The 18,258-nt window shown below is 36.5% G+C and overlaps 1 protein-coding gene across 1 annotated transcript in view; it reads right to left on the minus strand.

Moving 5' to 3' along the window:
* Window positions 1-563: 563 nt before the first annotated feature.
* Window positions 564-18,258, minus strand: part of LOC133335087 (protein Wnt-6) — a 60,234-nt gene continuing 42,539 nt past the window's right edge. The window contains exons 3-4 of the mRNA XM_061543391.1: window positions 3,235-3,653; window positions 564-1,025 (exon numbers count right to left, since the gene is read on the minus strand). Of these exons, the coding sequence (XP_061399375.1) occupies window positions 564-1,025; window positions 3,235-3,653 (881 nt within the window). The remainder of the gene's footprint in view (window positions 1,026-3,234; window positions 3,654-18,258) is intronic.

The raw sequence follows: 18,258 nt of genomic DNA on the forward strand, positions 1-18,258 counted from the left end.
TAGCATTGAAATTCGTCTATAGTTATTATCACGTTAATACATTCACAAATTGTTGTTGATACAATTATTTTATCTAATGTTAGGCCCCTACTTAAACTAGATTTTTATGAATCCATCCTAATGGGAATTTTTCAAAACGAATCAATTCTTGCGGCCAAAATTAAGTGTATATTTAAAAATATGTAAATTTAAATTCGAATTTTACAATGTAAAGATTTTTACCGCTAACGGAAAAAAGGAAAAAAGTTACAATGGTTCACTTTTGAGGTTATACGAATTTATATATTTTGAATTTCCCCCTTAACACTTACTTAAAAACTAAATACTAGATCTGCAATTTGTCCTTACCGAAAAAAAATGTTAAAATCTATTTTTAATTAATAATAAATTAAATTCACAATTATCACACGCAATGGAAAGCTTTGCGTTTTATCATCTCGAATAAAAAAAGAATACTACTAACATATAGAGGTGTACTTATGTGGGAGGAGGGTGGATTTTCATGTTGAGTACTGTGTTTTAAGATATTAAGTCATGGATGGAAAAGTTTTCGAAGCTAAACCCTACAGACACGTATTAATTTCCCGTTTTTCAAGACATTTTTCACACGTCACCTCGCAGCACCATTTGAAGACACACTTACAATTAACCCATTCGGAGACAATGTGATGTCGATGTCCACGATTACAGCATAACAGATCACAGCTATCAGGTCCCAGTGATGTGGCATTACATTCACGATTTTGTGTACCCAATGAACCGGTTCGAATATTCGGTGCACAAAAGTCGGCCGAGTCATCGGAATAGACCAAATCATATTTCGAGGGTGGTTTGACGTATTCACTTTCTGGCATAAAACTGTTGCCATCATTTCGCAGCACCACCTTATAGGCTGAATCGAATTTTTCCCGCAGCCGATTGCCTACCTCACGAAATGAGGGCATTTTCAGCCAACAGGTTTTTACGGTACATGATCCGGACAGGCCGTGACATTTGCACTCTAGTCGAACTGAATCGCGTATGGCCTGGAATATAGAATAAATATTAGTTAAATAATGTTGTACAAAATATGTATTTGTTAATTTTATAGAACAAATCAGGAAGCATCAGTCCTTAGCCTTTAATATTTATATATACTGACAAAAATGATGAAAAAAATGCCGTAATGTTCAACCGAGCCACGAAGTAGAATTTGAGGGGTATATTAAAACCTCTTTAAATCTATCGGGTCATGGATGACATGGATTTTAAATTATTTATCAGGAGATATTTGAACCTCTAATAAAAGAAAGATATCAGGCTAGATGGATATGGGGGACACTGTAAAAGCATGGAACTCTATTGAATATTTTTTACGAAGTCGTATTTTATTCATTGGGACCCGGAATCCTAATTTGGAACAACAAATGCGGCTAAATATTTTGGCTCCACCGTCAGAAAATTCAGCCTCCATGAAGACACATCCGACAACGGCATGAGGTTGATTGACTTCGCGGCAGCACCAGATTCAAGCATCTCGATATACACAAGGCCACCTGGATTTCTCCTGATCAAGCAACGAGAAATCAAATTGAACATGTTGTGATAGACGGAAGGCATTCATTCAGTGTATTAGACTTTCGGTCGATTGGAGAAGCGAATATCGATTCGGACCCGTCCTCATGTAGATTAAATGTAACACGGAATCTTGACGTCGAAAAGCTGCAAACACAACAGATAGCAGACGCCTACGCCGCTCAACGTATCCACTCCTTGTCAAGATATGAATATAGAAGCACAAAAGCAGAAAGAACAAGAAAAGCGTGAGCTAATCGAGATGCACAAGAGTCAGAACGAAGTCCGGAAATTTTACCAGCTAGTAAAACACCGAACCGAAGGTGGTGTAGACATCCTGTAGATATGAAGGAGGAAACCTGGTGGCAGATACAGACAGAGTGTTGAGGATCTGGAAAGAGCATTCAGCAAAGCTTCTGGTATCAAATAGTGGCGGTGAAGAAGATATCCCAGAACCAATAAGAGATGACGTATATAGAGTATACCACCTAACCAAGATGAGATCAGAAAAGCAATCAAACGGCGGAAGAGTAATAAAGCAGCAGGAGCCGATGGATTACCAGCCGAAATATTCAATAATGGTGGTCAGATGCTGGTCAGGAGCATGCATCAGCAGTTTAGTACACGTTGGCTAGAGGAATGCGTGTCCAATGATTGGAACATCAGCATCCTGTATCCCCTGAACAAAAAACTGTAGAGGAATTAGTCTCCTTTCAATCGCATATAAAGTGCTATCCGGCGTGCTGTGTGAACGATTGATGCCAATGGTCAATGATATTATTGGACCAAACCAATGCGGCTTCAGGCCTGGCAAATCCACCATTGACCAGATTTTCAATCTGCGCCAGATCTAAAACCACCAAACAAACAGCATATGTTACTAGCCGACCAAATCGACATAAGCGGTAACATCCACCTTTGAACTCTCAATTCGTTCGAGTCTGGCAAAGTGGGTCAATAAATGGCGTGTAGACCAAGCTGATGGTATCAACGCGCAAGACGTCCAGTAGTCTCGTACCAACTGTGAAACTTGAAAACTACAGCTTCGAGGTAGTGAACGATTTTATATATCTCCGGAAGGTCTACCGAGCCAGATATACAAAACTGGAAAGCTTTGAAATCATGCGCACAGGTCCGACGCGCTTGGCTTATGAAAGAACCGTGCTGTCACAAGCCAGCTAAGTAAGTAAATGCGGCTAATATATTTTAAATCTCGAACATTTAGTTTTGAGGCTCTCTCATGTATTCATATCGAAAATTTACAGCAAAGTTATATTTCTCACCCCAAGAACCCTGGGAAGGATTTATTACAGACAAGGTAATAATGCTCCTAAATACTTCAAGATACCGAAAATGCGACGGATATTCAGATAATAAAACCGGTTCAATTATTTTCATTATCTGAATATCCGGTTCAAAAATTTAGAAAACCGGTTCTTGACATGCCACATCCGGTTCAACAATCAGAAAACCGGTTCTTCACATGAAGTTAGTACAAATCGAGATATGAAGCTATATCTTCAAGTATAATATGACCGCCAGCAAAGAAATGATCATGCCGTATCTCCCAACTTTGACCTATGGCGAATTCTTCAAGCCGAATAGGTCTTTGGAAACCCCCAAAATCTTGTTGCATTGTGAAAAAAAGTATTGTGTTTTTATTTAAAAACTTCTACTCACCAATCGTCCTGCCATATTATTGTGCAGCTTGACCAGAGTACGAAAATCACTTCTCCGACGATATTTCGAATCCAAGAATACTCTCGAATGACGAAATCCGAAATTCACGTTATCACTGCAACCACCCCATTCCCATTCACCTTCGGGAAATTTTAAATTTTTCAACAGCCTCCGTCGTCGATTACCATTCCCCTTTCGCAGAGGATTTCGTGTGGAATTTCTTTCAAAAACGGCCTGTTGTTTTTCCAATGCGGCTACAGCTGTCGCAGCATTAACCATCTGAGGTTGACCACCATTTCGACGTGAATGACTCTTATCGCAGGAACATTCCACCAGATTGCCCAAGGTACAGGCTTTCGTTACAGCATAGGTGACACCGGCCGCTGTAATGGCATTAACAAAGCCCGTTTCGCGGGTATCTGTAATGAGAAAGAAGAAGGAACGAATATAGAATGAGTTTCGAGTTTTTAGAAATATATATCGCTGTCTTAACGTAAAAAGACAATAAGTACACTTTTTCTATTAATTGAGATTTTGATACAGACATGTTCAATAAGTAAAAATATATCGATAAAGTTATCTCAGATCTTGTTTTGTGGTGATGAATATCGGCGCTAAGTCTATCTTTTTAGTATGTGGACTTATTGCCTTTACATGCTAAACCAGAGATATCCTTCTCCATGAAATTTTAGGAATACAATTTGCTATACCCCATCAGGAAGAATAAATCAGTATTGTGAATGCACCTCAACATCGATGCACCATAATTATGGTCTAACTGTCCACTCGTATCCCCTCTTTAGGGAATAGAACGAGATTCCTATCATGCTAACATGATATACCTAGACACATAGTTCGCCAGGCGTAAAAAAGAAGAGAATAAGCGCCTCGACGATCTTCAGTGTTACCATATTACGATTTATTTTTCCTACGACCTTCTCAAGGTAACCGATCAATCAATCATGGTTATTTGTTATTATGATTCCTTTGGCAATATTAATTCAAGACAATGGGCCACCTGTCAGTGTCATTTAACATTGTGCCTTGTTATGTGTCTTGTTTTATTTCTTCAGCTTTGTGTTGTCTTCGATAAGTGTGGGGGCTTATTTGTGTTAATAAACACTATTAAGTGACAGTTGTTTGACATTTGTCACGTTCTCACTCTCATTTGCATATCTACTGTGAATGTTGTTTCAGGCAAGAAAAAACAATTCATTTAAAATGGCAATAGTTTCTAACATAATAACAACAACAGCAGCAATAACAATAATGCCAGCCAACACTAATGGCCATGTTAACAACAATGTTTGATTTTGTTCACAAAACCCCCTCCTCCTCCTCCTTTCCACACATTCGGAAAGTGGAGATTGCTGGAAGGGAAAAAATCTACAGTATGAATGCTAAACAAAAAGATAATCGTGAGAATTTGTAATTATATATGTTACCAATACTAGTTAAACAATAACAACGATAACTGCACCAGCAACAACAACAATAACCAAGTCAAGACAAGTGAGACAAGTCATCGATCTTGATAACTGTCATTCATTCACTTTTACCAGTAGATGACACATTGACTTAAATACTGACACTTTTGACAATTCTCTATTGTTTTGTTCGTTTGTTTGTGTACTTTTGTTGTTGTTGTTTCTAGTTAATATCCCCACACAAATAATGGAGTAAATTTAATACAGGTACTTTGTGGTAACCCAACAAACAATGGGCCCATCAAGACCTATTTGTGGCAGATGAAGAACCTCCTCGGTCTACAGAAGACCAATAGGAAGTCATATTTCTGTAGATAATCATAGAAAAATATTTATACAAAAATTCAAGGCCTTAAAAATGTTAAAAACAATGAGAGGAGCAGAATAGTCGGACGGGGTCGACCATATAAAACCCCACACAACTACGACGAAAATCTAACATCCTGCGGTTCAAAAAAATCAGGCTTATGGCTCTATTGGTTCTTGGAAATCATATTTATGGCTCTATTAGTCCTTCGAAAAACTTTCTGTGGTTCTATTCTAAGCCTGGGCAATATTTCGCGATATTTGTATCCTCTTGGCATATTTTCCAAATCTTGTTTTCCCATGGTGAATATTTACGCCTCACTTTAGGTTCTCACAGCCGTTCTGAGTATTTGGTCGAATCGCCTTCACTATGTAAAATATGTGATAATATAATAATGGCCTCTAGAGCGACTAGAAAATTTGACAAAAATAAAGTTTTCGGTAAATTGCACGCCCTAATTACCATCTCAACATCGCCGAAAATTATAGGTGTCGTCCTTTACCATAACCGGAACTTGTGCCCTCTATTGAGGTAGTAATAATACTAAACAATATCATGAATATTTACTTATAACTCCCACATCCGAGTACGTGCAACAAAATAATTGGTATCAATTTAAAGGTAAACCACTACTTTTGGATATACCATCAATTTCTCGGATCTATGTCTTTCAGGAGTAAATATATGTATTTGTAATTTTTTACATAACAGTCTGGGTCCATTAGATCAGCTAAATATTGGCCGATCTTCATCTTTTGGCCATATTCCCTTCCTGGTGTGAAATTTCGTGGTGTTCGGCTAATAATTGTGACCTTTAGAGCGACCTGAAAAACAGACAAAACCAGTGAGCGGAGCAGTATAGTCGGACGGGGCCGACCATACGATACCCTACACAACTACCACGGAACTCAAATTTTCTGCGGATGTTTATTCCGAGCCTAGGCAATATTTCGTGATATTTGCGCCTTCTTGCCAGATTAGAGGTAAACAGCTCCTCTTCCTCACACTGATATATTTTCCGAATATATACATAGTATGTTTCAGTATAAAAGTCTATTGTCCTAAATAGATTCCCTCCATACCGTGGGTTGTGTTGTCATGTTCGGCTTTCATTTGTGGTCTATAGATCGACTCGAAAATAACACAAAAAAAAGTTTTCGGCCCACTTCATTCCAAAATTATTATCTGATCATCACCGAAAATTATAAGTGTTGTCCTTGACCATAACTGGAACCTCATGGAACATTTCAAAGCGATCATAACTATGGTTGTCTCTAGACATAATTTAATAAATAATGCTACACAAAGACATAATACCTGTGACAAATATTTAGGTGTAACTCCCACATCCATTGTTGACAACAATATAATTGGTATCAATTTAAAGGTCAACCACTCATCTTGGATATAATATATAAAATTATATTTAAAAATCCAAGCTTATGGCTCTGTTAAAACCTTGGAAAATTATATTTGAAAAATCCAGGCTTATGACTCTGTTAGTCCTTGGAAAAATTATATTTAAAAAATTCACGTTTGTGGATCTGCTAGGCTTTAGAAAGCTATTTGGTCCTTCAAAAACTACATACTAAAAAATTCACTGCTATGGATTATTGATCCTTAACAAATATTTGTAACAAATTCCTGCTTTTGTATGTTCTGATCTTCAATTTTTTTTAATGATTCTTAAAGTCCATCCTGGAAGTCCTTTCATCTTTAGAGAACTTTTGCAAGGTCATATGTCCATAAAATCCCTTTAAACCATTTTTTCTTCAAAAGATCCCTTGAAGATCTCCTCTCCCTTAATGACTTTTAAAATGCCTCCAATATTGTTTGCTGATGTTCAATTTTTTTAATGACTCCTCTTAAAGTCCATCCTGGAAGTCCTTTCATCTTTAAAGAACTTTTGCAGGGTCATATGTCCATAAAATCCCTTGAAGATTTCCTTTCCCTTAATGACTTTTAAAATGCCTGCAATATTGTTTGCTGGACATCACTAAGTAAATACAAACAACTACACTAAACATTTGCAGCATAATTGACTTATTGTTTCGGATTCCCTGTTTAAAGATATTTTTAACGGTTGGAGTAATACCTGCACGTTGAAACGGCTCTTAAAGTCAGCAATGGCGTCACTGTCGTTGTTGTTGCTATTGTTCCAGTAAATACAAATACAACATCTAAACGACATCTATTCAATGGGTAATTAGCAGTATTTAACAACTAAATAGTAGTTGTCGTCGAAGTGGTCGTTATTACGTGGACATGGAACACATAAATGCGTAGAGGAGTAGCGAGGAACGGGATGGGTAATAGCCAATATTTGACTATTTTACTATCTCTGTTTAAAAATGTGTGTGTGTGTGAGTGTTTACGTGTGTCAGTATTTGCAAACACCTGTGACATGTTTAGCTTAACTCTATTTGTTGTTGTTATTTTTACAATTTGACACTTAACCTGTCAGCTCTTCAAAATGCGACAATTTTTTTCACACACACTTCGAGAGTTTTTGCTGATGTTGTTGCTGTTTGCTAATGGCGTTAAGTTGTTATCGGTAGTTTGTTAGGTTTTTTGTAGTTGACAATGGCAAATGTTTACTCGTGTGAATAAGTAATGAATTTTTTTGGGAGCGGGGGAAACTCCATTTGCAGAATGAGTCGGTCTTAGTAATTTTCAGGGGGATTCCTTAAATTTTGGTGATTAATACCATTATGAAACATTTTTGGAAATAAAAGAATGTGTGAAAGGGGGTTTTTTGGTTTTAGGTGTGTGATAGCTCTTATCAAAAAGTAAAAAAAATACTCGTCAATATAACTTTTTATAAATAATCCCTGTCAAAATATTTAAATAAAAAATCCATGCATATGATTCTTATAGACCTTGTGCAATTTTTAAAATATTTTTCTATGGACAAATATTTTAAAAATCCATGATAATGACTATGGTATTAAAAAATTAAATTTGAGTACCATTTAGTACCAAATTTCATGATTCGAGCTCTAAAGGTTCATCCAAATCCAAATTTGTCCAAATTTAGTTCCATTTATCACACATGATTTTCACAAGTACCATCCTTTACCAGCCAACAAAACCCGATCCTACATCCCCACAATGATTCCAAATTCAAATTTCAGGAATCTAACTCTATTGGTTAACTCACAATTTAAATTGTTCCAAATTTAGTACGCAGTAGTACGAATTTCCAAAACTTGCTACTTAAACCAAACCCACACCCCACCAATGCTCCTAAATCTTAGTTTCAGGACTCCAACTCTCCACATCTTAAATTGTACCAAATTTGGTACACAGTAGTACAAATTTCAAAAACTTCCAACTTAACCAACAAAACCAATACCCCCAACAGTGATCCCCACAATGATCAAATTCAAATTTCAGGAATTTATTGGTTAAACTCAAATTTATCGTAGTACGAATTTCCAAAACTTTCACACACAATTCAAATTGTACCAAATTTATTACGCAGTCGTAGCAATTTCCAAAACTTCCTACATACCCCAATTCTTATTTCAACTCTATCGCTTCATCCGCAACTTAATTGTACCAAATTTGGTACACATTAGTACAAACTTCTAAAACTTCCTACATGACTCAATCTTAAACCTCAACAATGATCCTGACTCCAAATTTCATGATTCTAGCTTTATTGGTTCACTTAAAATTCAAATTGTACCAAATTTAGTACGATTTAGTACTTTTCGTTTACATAAGTAAAAAATGTCAAAAACTACGTACATATCCTATTCCTACAATCCGACGGTAATGTTAATTTCAAATTCCAGCTCGATTTGTATCTCCAAATTACATTTGCACCAAATATAGTACCATATAGTACTTTTCGTACACAGGACTACACGCTTTCAAAACCATCTCCATAAATAAACTCTACATCTCAACCCTAATTCGCATTCCAAATTTCAAGTTTTTAACTCTATCCATTCACATGCTACGAAATTGTACCAAATGAAGTATATTTTAGTACTTTTCGGATAGTTATAGTTCGAATTCCCAAAAACCCTTTGGTACATCTATCCTACACCCCATCAGCGACCATCGTACCGTTCTATTACGAATTTCCAAAAACCCAGACTTATCTGTCACATATGGACCAAGAGTGACCCTCACCCAAAATTTTAAGATTCTAGCTTCAGCCGTTTCGTCTGGGCGTCAGTCAGTCAATCACTTTACTCTTTTATTAGTATCGATGATAAAAAAGTGGTATCTGGGGAGGATTGTGAAAATCGACTACAAGAGTTTTTTCCAAATAAAGAGCTGGACTTCTACGAGAGGGGCATTATGAAGTTTCCTTTAAAATGGCAACAAATTATACAAAAACGGTGCATATCGGTCATTCCAAAGCATTTTAAATAAAGTCCTATAATGCATATAAAAATAATGGATTTTTCCCCCAACCTAATATTATTTATAGTTAATTTTTCCCACCTCGCTTTACCACTTCGTATGTATAAAAAAAATAATCACGAAAAAGCCAGCTTTTATACATTTCATTAATATCACAACTGTTTTCCTAATTCGCTCTACTTATTTATTTTTACACTCATTTTTTGACAAAAACAAATGCATACCCCCAAGGAAAAAACACTACAATTCTACCCTTATTTGGTGGTTGTTGTTTTTGCAATCGTTTATTGAGTACTGTTCTTGTTGTCAACAACAGTGAACCTTTCACTCACTCCATTGAGACTGGTTTTGCATTCCATTGATTCTTTATTTCGGACTCTCTTACCGACCTCTGCATTGCTGTTTAAAAATTCACATATGAGTTTTCCAAATTATTTCGATATAAATGCTCAATATATATTACTGTTCCAATGACACACAACACCAACGTGCAAGTAATTAATGTTATTTTTTCACAAACTCTGACAAGAAATATGTATTTAAAGTTTTATGAATTGTATTCTTAAAAAACAGAAATCCCGACATTGACAACACTTTCGGAATTGTTTGATTCTTCTGATTGTTTGATTTATCTATAAAATATATTCTTTCTTCTCTAGAGATTTCCTTTTTGCAGTAATTAAGCTACTCGTACATAATTTAAGCTGACCTAATTAGGATCAGTATTTTTTATACAGACCAATAGATAATTTCGAAATCATTGAATACCACCATCATTCTACCAGTTGTAATTATGACGGAACATCTCTCAAGTGGGCAATTAAATTTACGTTATATTAATTAATTCCTAATATCCAGACTATATCAACCATGTGTCTGCTTTGATGAGCGAACAGACACTCAAATATGTCATCATGAATGGTGGATGGATGGGCAGGCAGTACCGTCTGCAGCAGCAGTAAACAGCAAAGGAGGAAACCATCATAATGGAGGATTTTTCTATTTGTTTGACGTACATCCTCATTGAATGCCAGATGCAATCCCAAGCAGGCATTCATCCAGCTATACATAATGTGGGGACGTTTGTAGTTTTAACTAATTATTGCAACAATTTGCAATATATTTATACTATTGGCGTGGCAGGGAGGTAGTAGAGCTTTGCCACTGTACCGTTCGCCTCTCCCATAATCGCCGATAGTCATTTGAGCAAAACCACATCATCCATCAAGTTGCATAATAAAACCTGATGAATAGCGCTTAAAATGAGCATCCATGCTGTCAATTTAAATAAATTATGGCCAGGTTTACAATGAAACGTTGACGGGAAGCCAGGCTGACGACATACCTCAGAAGCCGATCATTGAACAACGGCGAACGAAGAAGTTGTTGAATTCCAAATGGCCCACAAAAGAAAAAAAAAACAGAAACACACACAACGATTAGAGGATCGTAACAAAGTTGATGATTTTTTGGAGCGAAAAAGTTGAAATAAAGAAGCCGCTGGCGTGGCTTTGACACACTCACCCATTGTTGGCGGAATGTTCGATGTAAAGTTTAACGACACCCTTTAGCCAATAATAAAAATTGCATTTGTTTTTTGTTGCGGGAGTCCAGATGGCAAGGTGACGAATGCCATCGGGTAGTGAGTGTGACAGTGTTCAGTTGTGAAGGTAAAGTGTCAACAGTTTCCTACAAAAGCCTTCGTGATGACTCTCACACACACGTATATGGATAAGATGGAACTGAAACAAATCAAGCTAAGAATGCGACAACTATAATTGCTTACACATGACACATATGAAAACCATCCTGAACAAATCCCAAAAACGTCCAAACCACCAAAATGTTTTAGCGGTCATAAATTACCATGTTTAACCATGGATTACATAGGTGATACAAGGGACTAGGGTTGCCATATGATATGATTTTTATATCCAAATGAGTAAAATGTTTAATTTTAAGGACTAATTTATAGGATTAATTTATATATGTGACTTGATGGAGGAGGTGGTCTCGTGCTCCATGATTATGGATCTTCTTTCCTTGGAAAAAAAAACTAAGCTTTTGGCTCGTCAGGTTCTTGAAAAATAAGTTCACGTAATATTTCAGCCAACTTTGCTCGAAAATTTGTTCCACGGATCAGCTTTTCTTGAAACATTTTAATGAGAAAGTCCACAAGTCAGATATGTGAAGTGAAGATACATTTTAAATTGTCTTAGCGCAGACATAACTAAGTGTATTTCAATGTGGCCTCCAAAGGGTTAATTGTGGAAATGAAATTTTAAAACTAAACAATATATAATATATTTAAAAAAGTAAACACGATGTTAAGTTCCAACCGACCGTTTTTACCCTTCACCATGAGGATGACAATCAAAAGATCTAAAATTAATGGGGCCTCCTAGGACTCATGTTATGATAGGACCTTGAATAGCGACATGGGTCAATAATATTTTTTACTGCGAAGATTGGGAGATACCGGTATGAGAACCCACAATACCAAACTACAACCAACGTATTGGGGTGGTCTTCGACAGCCTCCTTCCTTTCTCCTCGCATTCCAACTACATCAACCAGAAGTTGGAAGCTAGGAATAAGGATCTGAAAGCTTTGGCTGGCACCTCATGGGGCAAGGATAAAGAAACGTTGGTAACGTTCCATCCTGAATTATGCTGCCTCTATATACATTGTCTAGACTTCTTTCCTTAGCGACACACAATGGAGATCCTTGCAAACAATCCAAAATAATGCACTCCGAATTGCAACCGGCTTTGTCCAGATAACGAGCGTCGATCACCTCCATGAGGAGACCAGGATGCTGTCAGTCAAGCAGCATAATGTATTATTGACTAGACAGTTCCTGCTGAAATGCTATCTGTCGTTTAATCCTAACCATCACACAGTGATGGCAGATCCACCTCCGCGACACATCCGCCAGGACTTCAGGCGCTATTGTGATGGCATCCAAGACGTCATTCCATCAGACGTCAACAGATCGAGCGCGCATTGTCCCCGGGACCCTAAACAGGTGTCCCTCCTGCCAGCAAAGCCCTCACGACATACGCCATTTATTCTATTGTCCGTCCGAACCTACGAGTCTATTGCCCATAGACTTATGGCTGAAGCCAATAGAGATGGCAAAATTTCTCCGGCTACCCTCTTCAAATCCGAATTCCTAATAATTAATTAATATATTTTCCTTTTCCTTCTTCCGCTTTCTTTTTCTATCAACATTTTCAGGAAAGAACTTTCATCAACAGCCAACCTGTTACAACAACAACCAACGTGTCAAAAATCCCCATATTGGGGGCACCATATTATGGGGGCTACCATTTATTTTCTATCCATCCTATTTTTTCTGTTAATTGGTGTGACACCCAAACATCGAGCTTCTTTTTGAATCCAGCTTTGTGTTAATGGTTTAAAACCGTTTTATGGTCGATTTTTAGCTCCTGGGCTATGTTAAGACTGCTAACATGCCGGTACTTCTGAATGCTTGGTTTATTTATGAAAAAGGGGTCCCAAACGCGTACTTTGGTCGTAAAAATTCCTACACAATAATGGTAACAGTGCTCCTTATAAATTCCCCCTCTCCCTTTTCCTCCATAAAGCCCAATCCTCGTCACTTCAACTTCATTATTGCAGTGAAGCATTTTACATTTTAGTGCAACGCTGTGTTGTCACGTCAATCTGTCAGCTTGCTTTCTGTTTGCAATTCTCGGTAATGTTTGGATGGCTCAGCCGGCAAGTAGTGGTGGTGGTGGTGGTTCAATTGCACTCATTACTGCCGTTTGCCGCTATGGCGGTGACTTCAACTCAACAGAGTCCACTGCACATCTTGATCACTAGCACCAACCACCACCATCATCATCATTCCAGGCCAATGGAATACCACAGTTGTCATTGGGTAACAATTTAAATGTCCAACTTAGTTAACTAATGCGAAATTTATTACGAATATCAATAGCCGCAAATCCACTCTCTTTCTCACACACACACAGCCACTCACAGATATCCTCGAAATGGCCAGTTGGTCTTTTGTTTCACTGCACACAGCTTTGGTTCTGTGAAATTGATTGCCAGGCAATGTTTTTTCTTCTTCGTATTATTTTTTTATTGTGGCCAAAGTTGTTGGTCTTGTTTATTTTGTTTTTTGGTCATTGTTCTTCCCTCTGGAAGTGGCAAAATTAGAGTTGTCTTTACATTTCGGGTTCAAGTATTTGCTTAAATTGTCACAGCGCTTCATGTCGTCCGGCGTGTTCGTACTGCTGTCCAATTGCTTAACTTTTGAAAGTGTATCAATGTCATCCGTTATTAAGGTGATTAATTTAAGAGCTTTAAATTGTCATTGGCTGTGTGGAAATCTTTTATTTTAATTTTTTCAATTTAAATTGTATGTATGGATCATATATATTATACGGATGTGTTAATGGAATTTTTACAAAAATTCTAAACTATTATTATTCAGCATTTTCTACTATCGGTAGCAGGGATTGTCCGTATGACAAATTTTTAGGTTTTCGACTGTTACAAAATTGTTGGACATGTTAACAAATTCTAATATTTGCTTTTGTCCAAAAATACTCGAAAAGATAGAATGCGTAAGCAGGACCAATATTAGAAAACAGAAGCCAACAACAAATTGTCCTTTTAAACATTTTAATTTGCTTCACCCTATAATACTGCAAGTAAAGCCTTCATATTGAATGAAATGTCTAGATCTAGACTATGAGCCGAAACCCCCATGTGAATGGTTGAGTTTTTATTTTGCTTACCATACCTTCGAGATCACCTTCAATATAAAACCTATACGCAATTTTGCTAAATGACTTGCATGTATTTTTGCATAAATAAATATTTCTATGTTTTCCGATCTGTAGATTTTCAGACATTTCACGAAGGACAGAAGGCCTTTTGTCAACAGAAGGTCTACTACAGACATAAGACCTACTGCATGTTGTCTATAGACTGGTTTTCTTTAAACATACAAGGTTCGGGAAAAATAAATCTATTATTATTTCGAAAGATGACTGTATTGATAGACTTATCGTAAAGTATCGATCAAAAATAGCAAAGAGTGATATTTTGAAAGAGTGATATTTCGCAGTTAAAAAAATATTTTGCTGTTTTTTGTTTGGTGAATTCAGTTGTAAGTTACCGGGTGTTAAAAATGGAAGTGAACAAAGATGCGAAAATACAAGCCAAGCAGTTAAAATTGTGAATGGTGTTTATGGTTCCGATACTGTAACAGTCAATTATGTGCAATTTTGGTTTCGTAGATTCCGTTCAGGAATTTTTGATGTTAAGATGCACCTCGCACAGGTAGGTCGGTCGTCGAAAATGTCAATAAAATCGGAGAAATGATCGAAGTTTACCGGCATGTTGGCAGTCGTAACATTTCCCAAAAGATACCTTGAAAATGGCAACAAATCATACAACAAAACGGTGCATATTTTATTTTTCCTTAATCTAATATTTTGTTCCAAAGATTCTTAATAGAGCAAATAAGCATTTCTGGTCAATAACTGAACACCTTACACACTTACTCTATATAACAGCCCTTTTATGGATTTTTCTGGCTGAAAGCCCTCTATAGAAAAAACCTTCTAGGAGGTCTCATGTATGCAAAAAACTCAACCTCGAAATTGTTGTATACAGAAGATCTTCTGCTGGTCTTCTGTACATGGAAGAATATTTACTGAGACTTTCGGAGGGATCCTTATATTCTATGGATTTTATATAACCAAAAGAAATATCGCAGTTCTAAGAAAACTCTTCAGAGCTCCTTTGTAGATAGACCAAAGGGAACTTTTTTGATATTTATATGATAGATGGAAAAACTTATTTATACAATCCCTGTACAAAGTATTTTCTTCATAGAAGATCCCTCGAAGACCAACAGCAGGACTTCTTGGTTGGGCGTATTGATCATATTAACACTTGTTTTATATACTGTATTTGGCATCGAAATAATTTGGAAAATACATATGCGAATTTTATAACACAATGCAGAAGTCAGTAACAGTATCAATGTTTTTCTATGTAGAAAGTCCTTTTTCTATAGAAAGTCTGAAGAAGGTTTCTGATTGTAGTAGAAGTTCTGTATATAGAAGACCTACTGAACTTATATTGTTTATATAAGATATGTACAATGCATTCTGCATAAGGTTTACAAATATATTTTGGAGATATGTGGACGGTTTCCTCTCTTTAGGGAACTTGTAGAAGGAATTTTGTGCACAAAGGTCTGTGGAAGTTCTTCATTCTATGGGAGACCTATAGAGGGAGGGTTGAGTGTATATTGAACACGTAATTAAATTCTTTCTTACCTGGGACGATAACTGATATCGCTCCCATTTATAAAAAATGTGCTGCTTCGATCAGTTATGGACACTTAATTTTTTTCCTGTTAATCCTCTTGGGAACATAGGGTTTCTACAAATCACCGCCATTTTACTCGGTTAGTTGCCATTGTTTTTGCTCTTTTTTTCTTAAGGTGTGGCCAATCCATCGCCATTTCTTACGTTTGATCTGCTTTTGTATGGGTTCCTGGTTCGTTACGTTCCACAGCTCTACGTTATTTATGGTGTTGAGCCAGAATATTCTGTAAATGATCCTGTTTATACAGGTATTCGTAGCTCTTGCGCGATAGTATTTGACACAAACCGAATCGACTTTATACATACTTCGAAAATTTTAAGCTTAGTTTTTTCTGGATACACCTTGGAAGGGAAACTTGATATGTATTTGGAAATATCTTTCTAGAAAACTGCCTTTTAGAAGAAATTCCATATCAAGAAGTCTTTGTTTTCTATGGATATAAGTCGATTATAGGGGTCTTCGTTAGTTAATAATTCTTCTAGAGTTATTTTGCCTCTACAAGGAGATATGCTACAGTAAAGATGCCTTCATATTGTAGTTTTTCTTTAATGAACCTTGCGTTAGATTTATAATATGACCTTTTCTTAGTTTTTTCCGTATTCAGACCTTATGTAGATCTTCTATACTACACATGATATAAGTTTTACATTTTATAGAGATTTGGCGATCTCTTGACCTTCTACACATTAAAGGTCTTCTTTTAATTTTTGAAAATTTTCTATCAGGAACTTTTATGCCTAAAAGGTATTCTAATTTGGGTCTTTTGTATATAAACTCATTTATATCGATATAAAAATAATTTCTATGTTATAAAAGCTAACATCAGTCTTCTATGTATCAACGAGAAACCACGCATTGGCCTACGGATCGGTTCAAAGTGCCTGTAATACCTTGTAAGCCTTTTCTATTGCAGATCTTCGACAACATGGTAAAACGTAATCGCAAAACGTGAAAATATTTGCTTTAATTTTAGAATTTCCCTCAACTTCAGGGTTACATTCCAACAAATGTTGGCTGTCTTTATCTTGTTAATCAATTCCACCATGGAAACTGTTAGGATGTCAGGCCGAATGGAAAATTTGTCATTTGAAAGGTGAAACATAAAACTAAAAACAAAAAAAATAAGTCTCACATTTTTGCATTTCCATCTCCTCTAGAAATCTGCAAGTGACTTCAAATTACCACTGCAAAAAAGTAATTTTCGTTGGACTACATTTTAAATTGTTAAATCATTGTTGTTACTACTACACTGGACTATTTGATGGGATGTTATTATTGTTGTTGCTCTTGCCGTTGATATACAAATGTTACAAATTAACTTCATTATTATTCAGTGTTGACAACACAGTTCCATATGAAAAAAAAACGAACAGTGCAAAATAAATGAAACCAAATCAAGATCAAGCAATTCCACTACACCATTCGTTCGTTCATTCATCTATCCAGCCATCCATCAGTCCCCAACTATTCAGTAACATGCTATAATCATGATCATCATCATAAACAACAACAACGAACCAAAAACCTGGAGACATCATCATCCATTCCATTGCACTTGTTGTTTATATGCATCGCACACACTCTCTCTCTGTTGATTTTTTCTGAAAAAAGACGGAAAGACTTGTAATCGGACAGCACACACTGTACTGTCACTCCATTTTCATTTTCAGTCAAAGTGAAATACATAGGTACAAATGTATGTATAAATTGCAGCTATTTTTGGGGTCTATAACGTGAATGCACGGGAAAAAATGTTGGTGTGGCAACGAACTTCACAAAAGGCCCGAAGAAGCACATTCGGCTATCAAAGACCACTAGAAGGTTTTCCATCGATCGTAAACTTGAAAAATATCTATTATGCCTAGAAGACCTGTTAAATGTCTCCTTTCTATCTTTACAGAAGGTCTATTCATAGAACATCTGCACAAGCATCACTATCTATATAGACGACCTCTCCAGCAATATAACTTTTAACTTTATAATATTTTCCGAAATAACAAATATTTTTCGAATGACTTCCATCTATATTAGACTTACTGAAGTTCTTACTATAGATGACCGTTGGAAGTTCTTATGTCTATTAAAGATTTTCAGTAGGTCTGTTATCTACCCTATAAAAAGTATTTTCTTCGTAGAAGGACCCTCGAAGATCTTCAGAACAGCTTCTCTCCATAGAAGGCCTGTCTACAGACGCATGTAGAAGGTATTCTGTCCGTCGAAAACGAGTGTAAGATTTTCTGTCAATGGAATCTATGTGGAAAGTTCTTCATCTATAGAAGCCCTGTAGAAGGTCTGACTCCCGAAAAGCAGATTGCTGAGCATTGTATTGGGAGAGGAGAAAGAACCAGTTATTGGTTGTCTACCATGAAACCCTACGAGTGAGAAAAGAACTGAATTTGAAGCAAAGATGGATGGTCTTCTCTACTTAGGTAACCTGTAGAAGACATTTGGTCTATAGAATATCTCTGG

This window comes from Musca vetustissima, unplaced genomic scaffold, assembly GCF_032173495.1.
Source record: "Musca vetustissima isolate MV318-11 ecotype Yass unplaced genomic scaffold, APGP_CSIRO_Mvet_v1 utg14086, whole genome shotgun sequence".
Lineage (NCBI taxonomy): Eukaryota > Metazoa > Arthropoda > Insecta > Diptera > Muscidae > Musca > Musca vetustissima.